This window comes from Octopus bimaculoides, chromosome 6, assembly GCF_046866305.1.
Source record: "Octopus bimaculoides isolate indiv1 chromosome 6, ASM4686630v1, whole genome shotgun sequence".
NCBI classification, from domain to species: domain Eukaryota; kingdom Metazoa; phylum Mollusca; class Cephalopoda; order Octopoda; family Octopodidae; genus Octopus; species Octopus bimaculoides.
The window spans coordinates 411184-431899 of record NC_142933.1 but is presented as its reverse complement, the minus strand read 5'-3'; the positions used below and the strand labels follow the sequence as shown (position 1 = coordinate 431899).

Sequence of the window (20716 nt, the reverse complement as noted above, 5' to 3'; positions counted from 1 at the left end):
TCTCTTACCTTTTTTGAAATCAGTAATTAACAAAGAAGTCTTCTCAACGATCCACAACAATCCTTTTCGTGTTTACGGTTAACGGGATCAAGAAATTTTTCTGTATTTATTTTCCTGCAGTTATTGCTATTTGTTTAGGCGAAGTCAAACAGCTTGCCTATACTATATGTTATATATGAATCTATATGGATGTATAGCTACAACAATTTTGTTTTGTGTTTATATTATTTAAAAGCAACCGTCCTTTTCATTATCATTGTAATTCTTATTATTATTGGTATCAATGTTTACAAGACAATGTGTCTTCAACAATAAACACACATATATAAATAATATTATTATTACAATCAACAAACATTGGTCGGCAGAGTCTCCCAAGTTAAGCGTCTACAGCTAAAAAGGGACTTCAAACATTTGTTTCTCTGCAACTGTTACAGAAACAGCAGCACATGGGATCATTGACTATCAACGTAAACTGTAGTTGGTATTGTTGTTGTTGCTGCAGCAGTAGCAGTAGTAGTGGTCCTGGTGTTTTTCACAAAAAAAAAAATACACGTAAGCCCAAGTAGCTTCAGTGTGTTAGCTGTGACTGCTGAACCAAATACTTTTGCTTTCTAAAGCAAGAAAAAGGGGGTGTGTCTTCACATCACGAAGTGCGCGCACGCACACACACACACCACACGCCACATATAGACTACGTGTACTTTGCTAAATGTTAAGTTGACATCGGATAACTAGGCACGTTTTTACGATCAGATTAATCATAAATAAACGTATTATGAAAAGATTATACCTTTTAATATATATATCAAAAGGTATAATATATATATATATATATATATATATGTATGTATGTATATATATTAAAGATGGAGGTGGAAATAGCACATACATAGTATTAAAAATAAAACACGTTGATATTCGGCATGATTTTATATATCATCATCATCATCATCATCAACGTCCATTGTCCACCCTGGCATGGGTTGGGAGGTGTGACCAGAGCTGTCAGGCTGGGGAGCTGCAATAGACCCCCAATCTGATTTGGCACGATTTCTACGGTTGGATGCTCTTCCTAACGCCAACCACTTTACAGTGTGCTGGGTGTTCTTACGTGGCACCACGGGGGGGGGGGGGGGCTTTTACGTGGAACCAACATGAATGCTTTTCACCATCAGAGGGACCAGTCTTAATATTTCTGCTGTGAGGTATGGGTCTTCTTGAGCACAGCAAGGCACCAGGCATCTTGGCCCTTTGTCATCTCACCTGAAAGGTTCAGCATCCTGAAGACATTCTTTTGTACTTCATCCCATTTACTTCAAGAGATAGGCATTTCTTATTGAGATATCAGCATCCATCCACACCACATGACCAAACCAGCACAGTCTTCTCTCTGGCACACAGCAACCAATTCCTCTTATGCCTAACTTCTCTTTCAAAACACTAGCACTCTGTCAAACATGTACACTTACATTACACATCCAGCAGAGCATACTATCGTCATTCCTTTCTAACCTTTGCATGTCCTCTGCATTCAGGGCCCATGTCTCACCACCCTGTAGAATTTCTGTCTCTATTAATGCATCATACAATCTTCCTTTCACTCGGAGAGAGAACCATTTCGTGGCCAACAGAGGTAACAGCTCTCTGAATTTCCTCCATCCTGTTCTTATTCTAGCTATCACACTCTCTGCTCATCCTCCCCATCTACTAATTTGATCCCCTATATAGCAGAAGTTATCTACTACCTCTAATGTACCACCAGGGCATTTGAGAGAATCAATTTCCCTTGGCTCTACAGTTTTTATGGATCTTGTGCATCTTCCACATATGAAAATTATCTTCTCTGATAACTTTCCTATTAATCCACTGCACTTCTTGTGTGTCCATAGCTTACACTGGATACACCGCATGGAGTTCCTGCCTACACCTTTCCTACAAATCGAACAGGGCCACCTACCTGAGGGGGGGGGGGTAGAGTCCCATCAGTTTTCTTGCTCACTAGGACCTTAGTCTTTGCTAAATTAACCTTAAAGCCCTTAGATACCAGGTTTTGCTTCCACCCTTGGAATTTCTCTTCTAGCTCTGATATGGAATCTGCTATGAGGGCAAGATCATCAGCACACACACACACACACACACACATCATAAATGTCTGCTTTCCATGCTGGCATGGGTTGGATGGCTTCACTGAAAACCGGTAAGCTGGGGAGCTGCACCAGGTGCCAAAATGAGTTGGCATTTGCAAAAAAGTTCTTTGATGTGGTGCATATGTGTTATGTTTGGGACGTTTTTAGTGTGCATGTGTGTGTGTGTGTGTGTGTGTATGTGCAAGTGCATCCCACTCTTATCATTTAACATCCATTGTCCATGCTAGCATAGGTTGGACAGTTTGACCAGGGCTGACAAGCTGGGTGGGCTGCACTAGACACCAGTCTGATTTGGCATGATTTCTAGGGCTGGATACCCTTCCTAATGCCAACCACTCCGTGAGTGTATGCATATATATATATATATATATATATATATATATATACATATACATATGTTTTTGATCTAGTTTGGATTCTTTGCAATCAAATTTGATGGCAAAAAATCCAAATTAGATTGAAAACATATATATATATAAAGTGTAGTATATTGCCACTTAAGTGTGGCTGACCCCTAGGGGTGGATGTTACTGTTGCTTTTAGCCCCAGGAGGACATCTCCTCCAGCTGGCTTATCGACACACGACTGTGTCCTGTTTGCCAAGGGAGTTATCCCTCTCACCACGACCAGCAGCACGAACGTATCCGGATTTCAGGGTTATTTCCCTTCTTCGGCGTTCGACAGCTGATGACCTTGGTGAGAGAGAAAAACCTGGCAAAATCTTATATCTTCTTTTCCAGTGACATTCTTCACTGATATTGAAAAGGTGAAAACAAGCAATGTTAATTCTCTAAATGAAGTATTAACAGTAACTGCACGATAAAGTGTAGTATATTGCCACTTAAGTGTGGCTGACCCCATGGCTGACCCCATTGCTTGTTTTCACCTTTTCAATATCAGTGAAGAATGTCACTGGAAAAGAAGATATAAGATTTTGCCAGGTTTTTCTCTCTCACCAAGGTCATCAGCTGTCGAACGCCGAAGAAGGGAAATAACCCTGAAATCCGGATACGTTCGTGCTGCTGGTCGTGGTGAGAGGGATAACTCCCTTGGCAAACAGGACACAGTCGTGTGTCGATAAGCCAGCTGGAGGAGATGTCCTCCTGGGGCTAAAAGCAACAGTAACATCCACCCCTAGGGGTCAGCCACACTTAAGTGGCAATATACTACACTTTATCGTGCAGTTACTGTTAATACTTCATTTAGAGAATTAACATATATATATATATATATATATATATATATATATATTACACATATGTATACACACACATAAACTTGTGGACTGCCTGTAGTTCACAGTCATCAATGGTAGTTGTAGGAGAGTGTTAATGTCTTGGAAACAAAAATTTGTCTTCTTCAGGCAGATGGTTAAGATGAAAGCTAAAATCTTTACAGGCTCTTATGAGACTGCCCATGAGGCATTGAAGTTGCTCCTCTGAGTATCATGCCAGAGATGCATCATCTGCAAACTCTCTAATGAATCTTTTGCATACTTTGGTTTTCAGGCTCAGTCGTGATAGACTGAGCAATTTCTCATCTGATTCTATGTGAAGGTAAACAGCATCATTTAATGTCCCAAAGGTATAATTCAGCATAACAGTAAAAAAACCACCAAACAAGGTGAAGGTGAGTACACAGCCCTGTTTAACTCCACTGCAAATGCTGAATGATCCTGAGGAAGAACCAAGAAACTAAATGACACTTTCATTTCTGGAGTAAAGATTGTTTGCCAACATAACATGGCAGTCCTGGTTTAGGACGAATGTTGCTGTAATTTAGCCCCAGGAGACATTGTCTCCAGCTGGCTATAAGACACGATTTGTGTCCTTATATTTTTGAAGCGCCATTTGAGCATGCTATTTGCCAGTACCGCCTGACTGGCCTTTGTACTGGTGGCATGTAAAAGCACCCACTACACTCTCTGAGTGGTTGGCGTTAGGAAGGGCATCCAGCTGTAGAAACTTTGCCAGATCAGATTGGAGCCTGGTGCAGCCTTCTGGCTTGCCAGCCCTCATTCAAACCGGCCAATCTATGCTAGCATGGAAAGCAGATGTTAAATGATGACGACAACGATGATTTGTTGATATCAGCATCAAGCAGCATTTAGGTATAGTGAACTTGAGGTTAGTTAAAATGTTTGCGATATATTTCAACTTCTAAAGGCAAATTCACTGCAGTTACCATGGTGAAAATATTCTCTCTGTGGAAAAAGGTGTAAAAACACCATATCCGTCCAGTGGTGCCTCCTTTTGGATTCCCAGACGCTGCATTTCTAGCTTTACGCAGTGTCTAGGAATCTGATAGGGAGCAGCACTGGACAGATGTTGTGTTTTTACACCTTTTTACTGTAAGAGAGAATTTTTTCTCCAGGGTAACTGCAGTGAATTTACTTTTAGAAGCTGAAATATCTCACAGACATATTCTAACTAGCCTTAAGTTCACATATATATATATATATATATCCATATATATATCGATGGGTATAGACACATACACATCTATAGAGAAAGCAAGCTAATGATGGACCTGCTTAGCAGTCATTTGACTGATGAGAAATAGCAGCCAAACCTCCCTCAAATCCTACTCTGCTGACACATTCTATAATGAATTCCTAGATATCCTTTGTCTAACAAAAGAAGAGACCTTGATAAGAAACTCAATCTTAAACCACCATCAGCTTATCGATTACGCATTCTTCATAAATATCCAAATGTCTTCGATGAAGCCACTGTGAAATCTGTAAATCTTGCATGCTGTGTTTGTCACAACCTTCCTGATTACTCATCATCTAATGTTTCATCATTCTTAATTAGGTTTTCCTGGTTGTGTGGTTCAGAAGTTTGTTTCATGACAACATGACTTGAGATTCATTTCTACTGTCTGGCACTGAAGGCAGGGGTTTCCTGGTAGTAATGCCTCATGCTGAACCAATGGTAGATGGAAATTATTGGAAACCAGTAATATATATATAATAATAATAATTGTCATCATCATCACTGTAATGTACACTTTTCCAGATGCCTTTCCTGTTGCCAACCCTCATCTGTTTCTAAGCAAGGTATTTTTTCCCTATGGCAAAATATATTTCCACAGAGGATCGGAAATGAATGACACCACTTGTTTGCATGATAACAACCCATTTATAACTAATGTGGGATGTCAAGACAAGGGTGGACATGCACACACCCACACACACATAATATACATGTATGTTCATGTGTAAGTGTGTGTGCATATATATATATATATATATATATATATATATAGACTCCACTTGTGAAGACCTGTGGAGGCAAGTGAAATCGAAATCGAACTAAATTCGACGACTGGCACCCATGCCAACGTCGTCTCCTTCATTGGACACTAAACTTGGCTTGCGAAGACCTGTTGGGGAAAGCGAAAGCAAAATCATGATGGCACCTGTACCTAGCATCACCTTCCTGGCACTTGTGCTGGTGGCACATGTAAAGACATTTGAGCGAAATCGTTGCCAGTGCCGCTGGACTGGCTCCTGTGCAGGTGGCATGTAAAATACACCATTTTGAGCGTGGCCGTTGCCAGTACCGTAAAAGCACCCACTACACTCTCGGAGTGGTTGGCGTTAGGAAGGGCATCCAGCTGTAGAAACTGTCAGATCAGATTGGAGCCGAGTGCAGCCATCTGGTTCGCCAGTCCTCAGTCAAATCGTCCAACCCATGCTAGCATGGAAAGCGGACATTAAACGATGATGATGATATATATATATATATATATGTATGAAAATTGTATTGTAAATACACAAATGACAAATAGAAAATGTATGACGTAAACTGAGTGCACAAATGGACAGGAGACAGATACAGAAGGTCCCTAATTCTTCATCTGTTAACAACCAGATGTTATTACTCATTAATGGTGCAAAACTGAGTCATACCATCTGTGTGCGTCTTCCGTCCATTTGTGCACTCAATTTATGCTATATGTTTTTTATTTGTCGTTTGTGTATTCAAAATACAATTTTCTCATTTATTAAGTAACAGAATGCAACACACCCTGACTTTCAGTTTTATCAACATTGCAAAAGTGGGCAGCTGAATTTAGGAGCAGGGAAATGACCCAACATTTGGATGTCCTACAACTGCCACCTACAAGGACAACATTGATCATATTCACCATATTGTGATGGACGACAGGTGATTAGCTATAAATCAAATAGTCAATGCTATTAGCATATCCTGTGAGAGCGTTGAGGATATTCTGCACTATGAACTCAGCATGATGAAAGTTTCCGCTTGGCGGGTGCCACATCTTCTGACACCTGGTTAAAAGCGCACCAGGTTGATCACATCATGGGAAAATCTGACATTGTTTGAGGCAGATCGAGCTGATGCTGGTTTCCTTGAAATGTTTTCTAAGCTAGGATGAGTGTTGGCTTCATCATCGTTTAACGTCCGCTTTCCATGCTAGCATGGGTTGGACGATTTGACTGAGGACTGGTGGACCAGGAGGCGACACCAGGCTCCAATCTGATTTGGCAGAGTTTCTACAGCTGGATGCCCTTCCTAACACCAACCACTCCGAGAGTGTAGGGGGTGCTTTTACATGTCACCCGCACGAAAGGCCAGTCAGGCGGTACTGGCATCTACCACACTCAAAATGGTGTATTTTATGTGCCACCTGCACAAGAGCCAGTCCAGGGGCACTGGCATTCATCATTTTGAGCCAGAGACAAAGAAACAATCCATGCAGTGGAAACACCTTTCCTTATCTGCTCCAAAGAAGGGCAAGTTTATTTCATCTGCAGGGAAGGTGAAGGCCTCAGCTTTTTGGGATGCAAAAGGCATTGTGTTTATTGACTATCTCCAGAAGGGTCATACCATCAATGGAGAGTACTAGGCGAACATGCCGAGACAGTTACGAAAGACTATCAAGCTCAAATGCCTAGAAAAACTACTGAAAGGGGTCTTGTTTCATTTGGACAATGCTCCAGCATGGAAATCTTGCTTTCAATGGCTGCTGTGCATGACTGGCTTTGAACTGGTTGATCACCCTCCTTATTCTCCTGATTTGGCCCCAGCTCACTATCATCTATTTCCCAACATGAAAAAAAAAAACCGCTTGGCTAGGAACCAATATTGCAGTGATGATGACGTCATATCTGCTGTTGATGACTGTTTTTGACCAACGGGATGAAAGCTTCTTCACCAATGGGATCCAAGCACTGCAACACTGATGGAAGAAGTGTGTTGACTGCTTTATGTGCATCATCATCGTTTAATGTCCGCTTTCCATGCTGGCTCAGATTGGATGGTTTGACTGAGGAATGGCAGGCCGGGAGGCTGCCCCAGGCTCCAAATTGTTCTGGCAAGGTTTCTACAGTTGGATGCCCTTCCTAACACCAACAACTCCAAGAGTGTAGTGGGTGCTTTTTATGTGCCATTGGCACAGGGCCAGTCAGGCAGCACTGGAGCCAGTCAGGTGGCACTGGCAACGACTCACACTCAAATGGTGCTTTTTACATGCCACCAGCATGGGAGCCAGTCGGGCGGCACTGGCATCGGCCATGCTCAAATGGTACTTTGTACGTGCCACCAGCATGGGATGTGTGGTAAGAAGCTTGCTTCCCAACCAGCAGTGAAACATGTGCTGTGACTGCTGAGGACATGCGTAGGTTTGAAAGAAATGAAGCCAGTATGCTTCACTGGATGTGAATTGTCAGTGTGCATATACGACAGAGTGTAAGTGCCCTGAGAGAAAAGTTGGACATAAGAAGCATCAGGTGTCATTCAATTTGAATGTCCTGTGAAAAAAGTATGTCTGGCCATAGAAAACCTGCCTCAGTAAATTCCCTCTGATCTATGAAGCATGGAAAAGTGAACATTACATGTTGACGATGATGATGATATCCATAGCTACTGAGCTGTTAATGTTTACACTGAGATTTGCAGATTACATTGTTTTTCTGAAGTAGTGTCTTGTTTCATGTTGACTAGTTTTTTAAAAATTATTTTTATGAAACTGTTTACATCAGACACACAAGCACAACACCCACATTGGTTGACCCCTGCATTTAGATCAATCTGGCATCACAACTCATCAAATACCCACCATCATCATCATCGTTTAGCGTCCGTTTTCTATGCTGGCATGGGTTGGACGGTTTGACTGAGGATTAGCAAGCCAGTAGGCTGCACCAATCTGATCTGGCAGTGTTTCTACAGCTTGATGCCCTTCCTGACGCCAACCACTCTGAGAGTGTAGTGGGTGCTTTTTATGTACCACTGGCACAGGAGCCAGTCAGGTGAGCCTGGCATTGATCACGTTCGGATGGTGCTTCTTACATGCCACGAGCATGGGAGCCAGTCAGCGGGTACTGGCATTGGCCACGTTTGAATGGTGCTTTTTACGTGCCACCAGCACAAGAGCCATTCAGGGGGTACTGGCATCAGCCACATTTGGATGGTGCTTTTTATGTGCCACCAGCACAGGAATATATTACTTGACAATTTTATGTAGAACCCAATATCTTGTAATGGGAAGGTGCAAGCTGGCAGAATTGTTAGCACACTTAGCAAAGTGTTTAGTGGCATTTCATCTGTCTTTATGTTCTGAGTTCAAATTCCGCTGAGGTTAACTTTGCCTTTCATCCTTTTGAGGTTGATGGATACTGGGGATGATGCAATCAACTTATTCCCTTTCCTGAAATTGCTGGCCTTGTGCCAAAATTTGAAATTAATAATGTTTCCAACACAGACACAGTCTTTGAAATTTGAAAGGTAGGTTGTTGATTAAATTGACTCTAGCACTTGATTGATTCTTTATTTTATTGACTCCACAAAGGCTATAAATGACTTTGGCAGGATTTAAACGAAAGATTGCAAAGGACCATTACTAAACTACACATCACATTTTGTCAGGTGCTCTAATGATTCTGACAATTAATGATAATTGGTGGGTAAAAGAGAAGTCAATTAAATGGGCCCCATTTTTTGACTAGTATTATTTTATCAACCCTGGAAGGACAAAGGGCAAAGTTGGTTTTCCTAATGCTCTCAGGAGTTCAAAGTTGGTCTTGAACTCAGAATAGTTTTAGGAAAAGCATCCAACTGTAGACACCGAGCCAAAGCTAGAGTCTAATGCAGTCCCACGGCTCACTGGATTGTCAAAGCATCCAACTCATGCCAGCATGGAAAACAGATATTAACCCTTTCTGTTACCATATTTATTTTGAGATGCTCTGTGTTTCTTTCAATTACTTTAAATATAAGAAAGAATTTAGTAAAATAACTTAGTTATCATTCAGCTAGTGTTAAGAACATAAATTGTGACTAAGGTTTGGTGGAAGATTTTAATTCAAAACTTATGAAAACAAGATATTTGTACTACAGAGCCAGAAGCTGCTTCAGGTGGGTTGGTAACAAAAGGGTTAAATGATGATGATGAATGTAGAGGAAGAAATACCAGACAATCCAAGTGGAAGAGGACCAAAAAAACGATGACTGAAAAGCAAGTAGAAGTAAAGTGGTGATGGTCAATGCAATGCTAAAGAAGATTCCCATCCAACCATGGCTGTGGAGTTGAAACAAAAAACTTTGACTCTGATTCCTCTACTATTTGCCCCTCTGACTCTGACTCCTCTTTATGTAATTAAATGATTGTAGTCTACATATCTCATAAAGCACGTGCATACGCTTGTACTTTGACTCGGCCTTTATGTTACAACTGGTTTATATTAAAGAATAAAGACGTTGTGAGTCGGAATCAGAGTCAGTATAGTTTTACCGACTCTGACTCCAGCTATCCCTTAATTGTTTCTGACTACACAGCCCTGCATCCAACATATGCAAAGATGGAAAACTAGATGTAAAACGTTGTGAATATTTTATGGTCACCTCATCTCCAGCCATCTGTTTACTCTCTTCTACTATGAACTTGATCACCCTCACTCATCTTCTGTCTGTATTCTCTCTTATGCTCCCTTTCTTATACCTTGACATTACGCTCTGGCACCTTGTCACCACCATCATTATCTTCCCTATAACAAAACACCTCTATCATACTTCAGACTGGGACCTTCAACTGCTGGCATAAAGCCACTGACCTCTCAGATACACATCCATTCAGCTGACGAGTCTTTTTCTTTTCTTGTCTTTTAAGTTAGTCAGTGCCAAGAAAAAAAGCACCCAATGCACTCTGTAAGGTGGTTGGCAGACAAAAGACATCCAACTGCAGAAAATATGCCAAAGCTGATGTTGCAGCTTGATTCCATAATGCAGCTTGTCAAATCCTGTCAAACCATCTTATTCATGTCAGCATGAAAACTGGTATTAAATGAAGATGATAACAAGAGAACCTATGGTGGAGTCAGTGTAAAACTATCAGCATAATCATCATCATCATCATCATCATTGTTTAACGTCTGCCTTCCATGCTAGCATGGGTTGGGCGATTTGACTGAGGACTGGTGAACCAAATGGCACAATCTGATTTGGCAGAGTTTCTACAGCTGGATGCTCTTCCTAACGCCAACCTCTCCGAGAGTGTAGTGGGTACACAGCAGGTTCTTTCATTTGCACCAGTTTTCATTCTTCTTCCAACTCTGCCTTAATAATTGTATCAGCCAAGAGCAGTGGAAAATTGCCAGCCTCATTCCTCTTTTCAAAAAGAATGATTGCACATCACCTGTCAACTATTGTCCAGTCAGTCTTACAAGCTGCATCACCAAACTGATGGAGTTCAGCGTTACCAAAACTGTCTGAAACTTCTGGAACTCTCACAGCCTTATTCAACCCTCACAATTTGGATTTACCCTTAACTCCAGCTGCTGTGTCCAACTCATTCAGTTTCTTGAAGACTACCCGAATCACTGATGGCAGATCATGGATAGATGTTATCCATCTTGACTTTGCTAAAGCCCTCAATTCTGTGCCACACAAATGATTTATGGCAAAACTGTCTGCAATGGGTGTGAAAGATGATCTTTATAACTGGTTGAAGTCTGTCGTTTTGGGGCAAAAAGAGGTAATCACAGTTCTAGGATGACATTCTTCACCCTATGAGTGGACGTCTGGTGTATCACAGGGATTCCATATCCATTCTTGGATCCCTGTTGTTTGTTGCAAATATTAATGACATCCTTCAAAACTTCCATACTTCCTAAAATTCGCCAACAATACACTTGATATCCCCCACCTTTCTTTTTTCAAACGACTCGTTCAGGGTTCACTTCCCATGCATTATTCCATGCACAGTACATGCACTTTTGCTTACTTTTTCTTATTTATTTATTGCCCACAAGGGGCTAAACATAGAGGACAGACAAAGGAATTAAGTCGATTATATCGACCCCAGTGCGTAACTGGTACTTTAATTTATCGACCCCGAAAGGATGAAAGGCAAAGTCAACCTCGGCGGAATTTGAACTCAGAACGTAGCGGCAGACGAAATATCGCTAAGCACTTCGCCTGGCGTGCTAACGTTTCTGCCAGCTCTCTGCCTTTTGCTTACTTTTTCTGATAAGTTGCAGTGCGTCTCAGCACTGTGTACAACAAGTTTATTATTATTCAAATAATTCACAAAAAATTAATAAGCCTCTATACTGCATTCAATATTCTACAAATAGTTGCTAAATCTCCTTCAAATCACACCCTGCTATCTTTAAAAAATGTGAAGGGCACATTGGATCATGTACTCCCATATGTGCAAGGCATTGAAAGAAAAGTTGTTTGTTCTGCTGGAGCTTTTCATCATAGATCTCCTCAACTAGGGCTCACCTGGGTTACACATCTTCATAATTCACTTGATCCATTTACTATTAAATATGTCGTCTCCCACCCAATTACCAAAGGGTGGAAGGCTTTTACAATTTAAAACAACTTCTGTTTATAATTTTATTTATTAATAATACAGTATTATATATATTTATTTTTGTTGATTATCCCCACCTGAACGGTAAAAGGTATTTCAAGAGTACTGAAACAAGGGAGCTTACTCAACATCAATCAAGATTTTGATGTCACTAGAAGAGGTTTAGGACAAAAAGAGGCAGGTTTTTATTCTTTTATTTGTTTCACCGCCTTGTTTGTTGACGATAGATAAATAAAGAATAATAATGAACTTGTTGTTTACCAGTGCTCAGGTGTGTGACAGAATCACTTTGAAAGTAAAGGATGTTTACAAAAGAATATGGAATGATTCAAAGTCAAAGGGAATATGAAGGACGAGCTGGATTCTGACAGAGATAGCAATCAGAAATTTAATTATTCAGAATGTCAACAGAATGAGATTGGATATTTGGAAAATAGGGTCGCTGGGAACCCAGGATATAGCAGAAGAACTGGAAAAAGAGTAGCTTTGAATTAGAACCATCTTTGAAAATAATAAGCAAGTGACCCAACAATGTACCAAGGGTTTTTCTGTTTTTGTTGAGACCCAGGTCAGCCCTATCAATGATAGTTTACCTTTAGGGGGAATCTTCTGTATATCAAGGACAAGAATATATTGGATATTCTTTATGTAAATTTATGTAAAATAGTAGTGAGTGGTTTGAAGGAAATTTGGTTACTAGAGTAATAGTGAGAGAAATGTGTGGAGTGAAGTTGTTTGATAAGAGGAGGACAGAGGACTTGATGGGGATGCTGGGGTTGGAGGAAACGGTGGAACGGCTGGCAAGGGTGAATGGAGTGTGGTGGTATGGGCATGTTCTGAGGAGGGTGCTTGAGTTTGAGGTAAATGGACCAAGAAAGCGAGGTAGACCGAAGAAAACGTGGAGAGGACAGGTGGAGGAGGAGATTGGGAGGGTTGGCTTGAGAAGGGAGGACGCCCAACACTGGGCAAGATGGCGAAATGGTGTGAGGGCAGTTGCTATGGCATTGAGGTAGATCCGGCCACCCCTGTTAAAACACTGGATGACGATGATGATGAGTTCTAGTGGGATGAATGCTCACACGTAGGCTTGTGTGTCCAGATATACTAAATGATATGACATTTTGTACAGTTAGATGACTGAGGTTATCGACATATTTTAGTAAATGCTGCCAGCAGCAAATGAAGAGGATATAAAGGAATTCTGAAAACTTAGAAATTTAAGGAGATAATGATGGTAATTATTATCTGTTGACAAGTTGCATTTAAATACTGTGAATGAACAGGATGCCATTTTCTCAAATGGAGAGGCGCAGTTTTAGTAACCTACCAGTGACATTATGCTGGTCACTCAAGACATTAAAAAAATATATATTTCTACTTCACTTACCTGACAAGAGAGCAGTTAAGGGGGGTTAGAGAGAACGAGGGGGAGAAGACAATCCAATGATATAATGATAGCAGGTAAGTTCAGTGGGATTTGATGGTCTAAAAAGATGCAATTGGATGTTTTTAAAAGAGAATGATAATAATCTTCATGTAATTATGATTAAATTGTTTTTGCAATTCATTAAATCACTCAAAACACTTTTCATACAGTTTCTAATAAGTTATAAAATCATGATAACTTACCTCAAAGGTGTTGCCATCACAAGAAGCAAAAAAACCTTCCCACAAGCTACAATGTTGTTTGTCCTTTGGTAACAGCACAACTAGATTGCTAGGTGACACGTCCGTCTCATTAGTAGGACATACTGAGCAGCCCTGGTGGAATTCAATATAGAGACGATAATACAATGGAAAACAGCCAGAGCCTTGAGAAGAGAACATTATGTCATAGAGGTGAGGTTCTGGGTGTTTTTGGACAATACTATTTGAAAGGACATTAGCAACATCAATGACAAAGGTGACTGCTTCTTGATCTTGGAAATAGCGAAAATTAGGAAGCTGGCACAGTGGCAAGAAAAACAAAGAATTTGAGTTGTCCTCATCTATACCCGTTTCAGGAATCATAGCAACATCATTTGGCTGTACGTTGGCATCATCATTTTCTTGGACAGAAATCTCTGAATCACATTGTTCAGAACCTTCATCTACTGAGTTGCCTCGATCTACATCAGCTTCATTGTCACTTGAAGTTGCATAACTGGGAATTGAACTAAAAGGTAGATTCTCCGGCTGAGCAGCAATCACAGGAAGTATCACATTTAATACACTTTTACACTTATCAAATTTGGCAGTGCCATTAGCTTCGTCAACTGGATATGGTAACTTCAGATCCAGTTCATATGATGCTGGGGTTGTACACTTCAACATAATGTGATTATCAACAATATCTAAATCAATGGTATTTGCAGATCTCAATAGAGGCAAGTCAATAGATACAACAAGTTCTTTGGGTCTGGTACTAGACTTTGCATCAGAGACGTTTGAAAAGTCTTGGATATCTAGTGCAGAACGATGTAAAATACAATACTTGGGAACGACAGGGGAACTTGGAAGGGTTGAGGATTCTGTGGAGACGGTTGTTCTTTCAGTCTGGTCCTCCTGTAATGTTTCTTTGGATTCAGTTTCTGATTTTGAGGATTTTGTCTCTGACGTATCTTTCTTCTTAGCTTCAGCTAGTCTCTTGGACGAGCGTGTTTTACCTTTTTTTTCCACCCATTCCTTAGTTAATTCTTTGGTTGTCTTATTAGGGTCATATGGATAAGGCATACTGTTCAAAATGCTGTCAGAGTCGTCTGCGGTTTTGGTCGATCCACTTTCTCGCCGGGTTCGAATCACAGTAGGAGTTCTAACTCCTTTGAAATTGTTTTTCACTTTGGGTGTACTTATCTTTTTATCCAGTGTGACACTAAAATGTTCCTCAATTGCTTCTATCGCTGTATCGTGTACTAGCTTTTTAAATTTAGAGTTAGACTGTGCCATTCGGTAAGTGTCTGGGTGAAACACGACATCATACACAAAGCATTTTTCACCTTTGAGATCGAAGTCTTCGCGAGGTCTAGCTAAAGAATGGGGGATTGCCCAGTTGATTCCAAAACGGTCAGGGCCATTCTCTTTAGTAAATGTTGGCTTCCCAATGTTTTCATTTTTGCAGATATTTATAAAAGCCTTTTTCTTGTTATTAATAAGTGATTTTATAACATGGCCTGGTTCAGGAGTAATGAATTTTATATCCATACCTCTTTCATTTTCTAGTTGTGTAATCTCCTCTTCATACTTTTTGCGGTTTTCGGGATTTGATATTTCTTCGGCATACTCTGCGAGTAATTTTCTGAATTCTTCCTTTTTCATCGCCTCCCCAAACCGTTTCATCTCTTCTGGAGTCATATCGAGCTTCTTGCGATCTTCCCCAGACATTATTTAATGAATACTGTGAAAATAATAACGGGGCTACAACATAACAAGGCAATCTTCAACAAAAATAGTCTGTTGTCTTCCCCTCAACGTGTCAGATTTTGTTTGTCTTCTAAGGTACCATCAAATCTACATAGCAACGGAAGTGCGGCTCTGCTATTGTAGAACGCACTCACAGCAAATAATTGATGTCCATTGGTTAATATTTACCTCACCTCTACCCGGTTTCGTTTACATTCAAACGTCAAATCCATTTCAAAAAGTTCAATTTAACCCTGAAATTATAAAGAAATAAATCATTTGTATATCGCTTCCATCGTTAGGAGTTGTTTTATTTAAAGTGTATTCGGTATTTTCTTAACGAATTTAAATAAAATAGTGTAGCTTTATTATAAGTTTAAAATAAACAAATCAAATATCCTTAAAAGTAACTAAAAATGTCAAAAAGGTCTCCACTAAAAACTTTCAATGAAAAAAGATTTTAAAAATCCCTATTATGCAAATTACTCTCATCAAAGACGATAATTTGGAAACCCCTTACCGTATTCATTTATCAGATTTAGGTTTCGGTAAACCCACATCTAGTTGCTGGTTAGTTTTAATTTAAAAACATGAATACGCTTCTCGTAGTCAACTGGCAGATTCAGGAATATGACATTATATATATATATATATATATAATGTGTGTATATATATATAATATAATATAATATAATATAATGTTAGAATATATTATACAGTTGTAAAGAGACGGCCTGGGTGAACGACACTCAGAAGTCAGATTCTATAGTATTCCTGCTGCTTAGTATTATTTTCCTTCCTTTAGTACAGTCTTTAAAATGAAAATAAATGGCATTATATATTCTGTTTCCTGGTTTAAAAAAAACACAAAGGTTTCACGCTGAATTAAAACAATTCATTATATTTTTTTGTTGTTATATGTACACGACTCGTATAACAAAAAAAGTCGATGACTTCCGGTTGTGAGGAACGAGACCGGGTGATGTCGGTTGCTATGTTTTTGTTTTCCTCAGTAGCACTTGCTTAGAGATATCGGGTTTCAAAGGCATTTTGGCGTCCTGTCAAGTAAACACGCCTCGACAGAAAATAGATTAGTAAGAAAAGAACAAGGATACATCGGTGGAAAATATAGATAATACTGATTTTTGTAATACATAAATTGTGTGCGTCGTGCATTTTCGCATTTACGATATATATATATATAATATAATATATATATATCGTTAAAGTATATAAGAAAATGCACCACAGGCACACTCACACACACACACAAGCATACACACATGTGTGTTGTGTGCGTGTATGTATACACACACATACAGACAGACAGGCATACGCACATACATAAATCAAAACCATACAAATCTGCATGTATACATACATACATACATACATACACACCCTGTCGATGTTGAAATTTCTGTGAAGGACCCTCGGATCTAGGTTAGAAACCAGCTCTCTATTGATAAGAGATCTTGAAATAAAACTGAGTAATGACATTCATGCATACACACACACACACACATATATATATAGATTGGTTATAGAATTCATTAGAATGTAAGCTTATCAACAGGTAGGCCACCAGAAATAGCTAAGTACAGGTTCGCAGTAAAGTAAAACAATCACGTGTTGGTAGGATACTGTAGATATGTCAGCACTAAATCCTATTTAAACCTTAAATCAGGCGCAGGGTTGGTTCTATGTGCAGCATAGGTATGAAAAAACAACATGAATAGGTGTTAAACCCCTCTTGTATTCTTTTATATATTTTTAAGTACAGGCGTGGCTGTGTGGTAAGAAGCTTGCTTCCCAACCACATGGTTCCCGGTTCAATTCCATGGCATGGCACCTTGGGCAAGTGTCTTCTACTATAGCCTCAGGCTGACCAAAGCCGCATTAGTAGATTTTGTAGACAGAAACTGAAAGAAGCCCAAATGTATATATTCATCATCATCATTATCATCATTTAATGTCCATTGTCCATGCTGGCATGGGTTGGACAGTTTGACTGATTTGGCATGGTTTTCTACAGCTGGATGCTCTTCCTAATGCCAACGACTCCGAGAGTGTAACGGATGCTTTTATGTGCCACCAGCACAGGTGCCATTTGCGTGACACTAGGGTGCATTTACATGCCACCGGTACAGGTGCCAATTTGTGTGACACCAGTATCTGCCAGAACAGCGATTTTGTTTGGCTTGATGGGTTTTCTTCTCAACCACGACATAATGCCAAAGGTCATGGTCGTTGCCTCTGTGATATATCATCATCATCATCATCATCATCGTTTAACGTCCGTTTTCCACACTGGCATGGGTTGGACGGTTCGACTGGGATCTGGGAAGCCAGGAGACTGCACCAGGCTTCAATCTGATCTGGCAATGTTTCTACAGCTGGATGTCCTTCCTAACGCCAACCACTCCGAGAGTGTAGTGGGTGCTTTTTACTTTTTACGTGCCACCTACACAGAAGCCAGTCAAGGTGGCGCTGGGATTAGCCATGTTCGGATGGTGCTTTTTACGTGCCACCAAGTATCTCACCTTGATTTTTTTTGCACAAAATAATAATACTTGAGCAGAATCTGCATGGGTATTCCTGAGCATGTGCAAAAATTTCCATGTCTGTATGTTGCACCATTTGCCCACAGTGATGCATTGAGTACAGATGTGAAGAATGTGCTGTCTGATTTTCCTTTTTGAGTCAAGGTGACCCAAGTGCATTGAGCAAAGATACTGTACCAAATTCTGCCAAGAACTTGGTGATACGCAAGCCCAGACTATTTAGAAGATTCAGGAGGCCTTTGGAGATGATGCTATGGGAAAAACACAAATAAAGAAGTGGTACAACCAGTTCAAAGATGGCCATACCTCAGTGGACAGTGAGCCACATTGTGGCCAGACAATTAACAAAGAATTCTACCTGGAGGTTCTTTGTTGCCTTCATGAAGCTGTGTGGTGCAAACGACCCAACATGTGGGTAGCAAAGAACTGGCAGCTCCACCATGACAATGCATCCGCTTATTCCACTCATGTCATCCAAGCATTCCTCGTCAAGCAAAACACCTGTGCAGGTGGCACGACAAAAACATCACCTGAGTGTGGCTGTTGCCAGTACCGCCTGACTGGCCCACTTGCCGGTGGCACGTAAAAGCACCCACTACACTCTCTGAGTGGTTGGCGTTAGGAAGGGCATCCAGCTGTGGAAACATTGCCAGCTCAGATTGGAGCCTGGTGTAGCCATCTGGTTCACCAGTCCTCAGTCAAATCGTCCAACCCATGCTAGCATGGAAAGCGGACGTTAAACGATGATGAAGATGATGATTATATATGCACACACACACAAATATACATACATACATATGTATATATATATATAAATACACACACACACATACATATAAATATATAGTGTATCTCAGTGCTTATCAATGTGCACCAATATGTTAATTCTTGGAGTTCCCTACACTTTGGAAAATAGTTTGGGACATGTAGAATTTTACAATTGGATTACCATCTTGGATTACATAAGATCTTTATCATTGATTGTTCATCACAATTTTCAGCAACACTTTGTCTTGGCATTAAGCTACAAGCATGGTTTCCATAAATTCCTTAGGGTTATGTTTCTTTCTGCCAAGCAGTTCTAGCATCTTGGTAGTATTCATACTTGGTCTGGGTCAGGATTTCTTGGTGACCTTCCAATTAATGTCACACACTGTACCATTTTCTTTTAACTGCCAGATGTAGTTTGTAAGCTTTGTTATTTTCCAATTTTTGAAGTTTCTGAAAGAATAAGTATAGTTGTAGAATTCTTTTATCAGTCCAATATATTGATTTAGGCTGGTGTCCTGGTTTGCACTTATAGATTTGATCTCTGCCTCATAAAATATGGTCTCACTGTTATAAAGTCCATTCAGCAGGTATGCCTTAATGCTTCTGCATGAAAATTCAACCTCCACAGTAAGGGTGGGTTTGTTGTGATAATTTGTATTATGTTCTTGAGAGGGCCTGTCAAGCCAAGTGCACCCTTGCTGGTAGCATATAAAGAGCACCTTTTGTGTGTTGGACCTCACGGAGGCAAAGTGGCTGAGTTCCTTATAAGTGTTGGGCCTCACAGAGGCAATGACTGTGACCTTTGGCATTATGTTGTGCTTGAGAAGAAAACCCATCAAGCTAAGCAAAATCACAATTGTGGTAGATACCAGTGTCACACAAATTGGCACCTGTGCCGGCGGCATGTAAAAGCACCCTGGTGTCATGCAAATGGCACCTGTGATGGTGGAATCTGAAAGCACTCATTACACTCTCAGAGTGGTTGGCATTAGGAAGGGCATCCAACCATAGAAAACCATTCCAAATCAGACTGGAGTCTGGTACAGCCTTCCAGTATGCCAGCCCATGCCAGCATGGGTAACAGACGTTAAATGATGATGATGATGTTAGGATGCAGCTTTAGGTGATCTAAAATGGGATGAAGTGGTAAGGACTAATCTCAGGAGGTTGGACCTCATGGAGGAAATGACCATGGACTGGGATGTCTGGTGATATGAAGTTCTTGAGAAAACCCGCCCACATCAGCAAAACTGAGTTCTAGAAGTGCTGTGTAGAAAACCTCTCACACACTCTACCACAACAACCCAAACTACATCTCTACAGCCCTTCTCTTCCTCACAGTTCCGCTTCTTGTACTATGATTACCTCCCACTCCTCAATCTTGTCCTCTTGGCCTGATGCCACTGTATCATTGCTCTCTGTTTGGCCCCAACCTGTGCATTCTACCCACATGCCTTGTCTCGCTCTATTATTGCCGTCTGCTAGCCCCCGGCCTGGGTGTTCCACCCACACATCACAAGAAAACTTTTCCCTCACCCTACCCCAACAAACCAATCTACATCTCTTTCTTGCATTTCCTCCCTCATTCACAAAGCCTAGCTCTCATCCCTTGCCTAGCCCTCACTCCCCAATCCTGTCCTCACACCCCTGTTCTTCTGCATCATTGCTACCCAGTAGCTCCTCCAACTCTATATATACCCAAGTCTCTCACCACTTACTTGCACTCTTTAATCGCACTCCCTTCGCAATATCCTGTCACTTATATTATGGTATTTGAACCTCAAGGGTATGCCCTGGCTCTTGCCACTATCTATATCTCTCTCTTCCTTTACTCAACCATTTCATTTATATTCTGATCCCCATTCCTTGTGAGTATGCCTGGCATTTTGCCACCATCTCCATCCTGCGGTTCCCCCCCTCTCTCTCTCTCACCTTCTCCTGCACTTCCTTCAGGTTGGGCAACTGTGTATTTTCTTTGTGGTAGCACACCTGTCCCTGTCTTCA

The 20716-nt window shown here is 40.6% G+C and overlaps 1 protein-coding gene across 1 annotated transcript in view; it reads right to left on the bottom strand.

The window, feature by feature from the left end:
- The window catches only part of LOC106872208 (protein kintoun), a 39947-nt gene extending 23533 nt beyond the window's left edge, over positions 1–16414 (bottom strand). The window contains exons 1-2 of the mRNA XM_014919116.3: positions 15898–16414; positions 13629–15631 (exon numbers count right to left, since the gene is read on the bottom strand). Coding sequence (XP_014774602.1) covers positions 13629–15359 — 1731 coding nt within the window. The 5' untranslated portion in view covers positions 15360–15631; positions 15898–16414. The remainder of the gene's footprint in view (positions 1–13628; positions 15632–15897) is intronic.
- Between the last annotated feature and the right edge of the window lie 4302 nt (positions 16415–20716).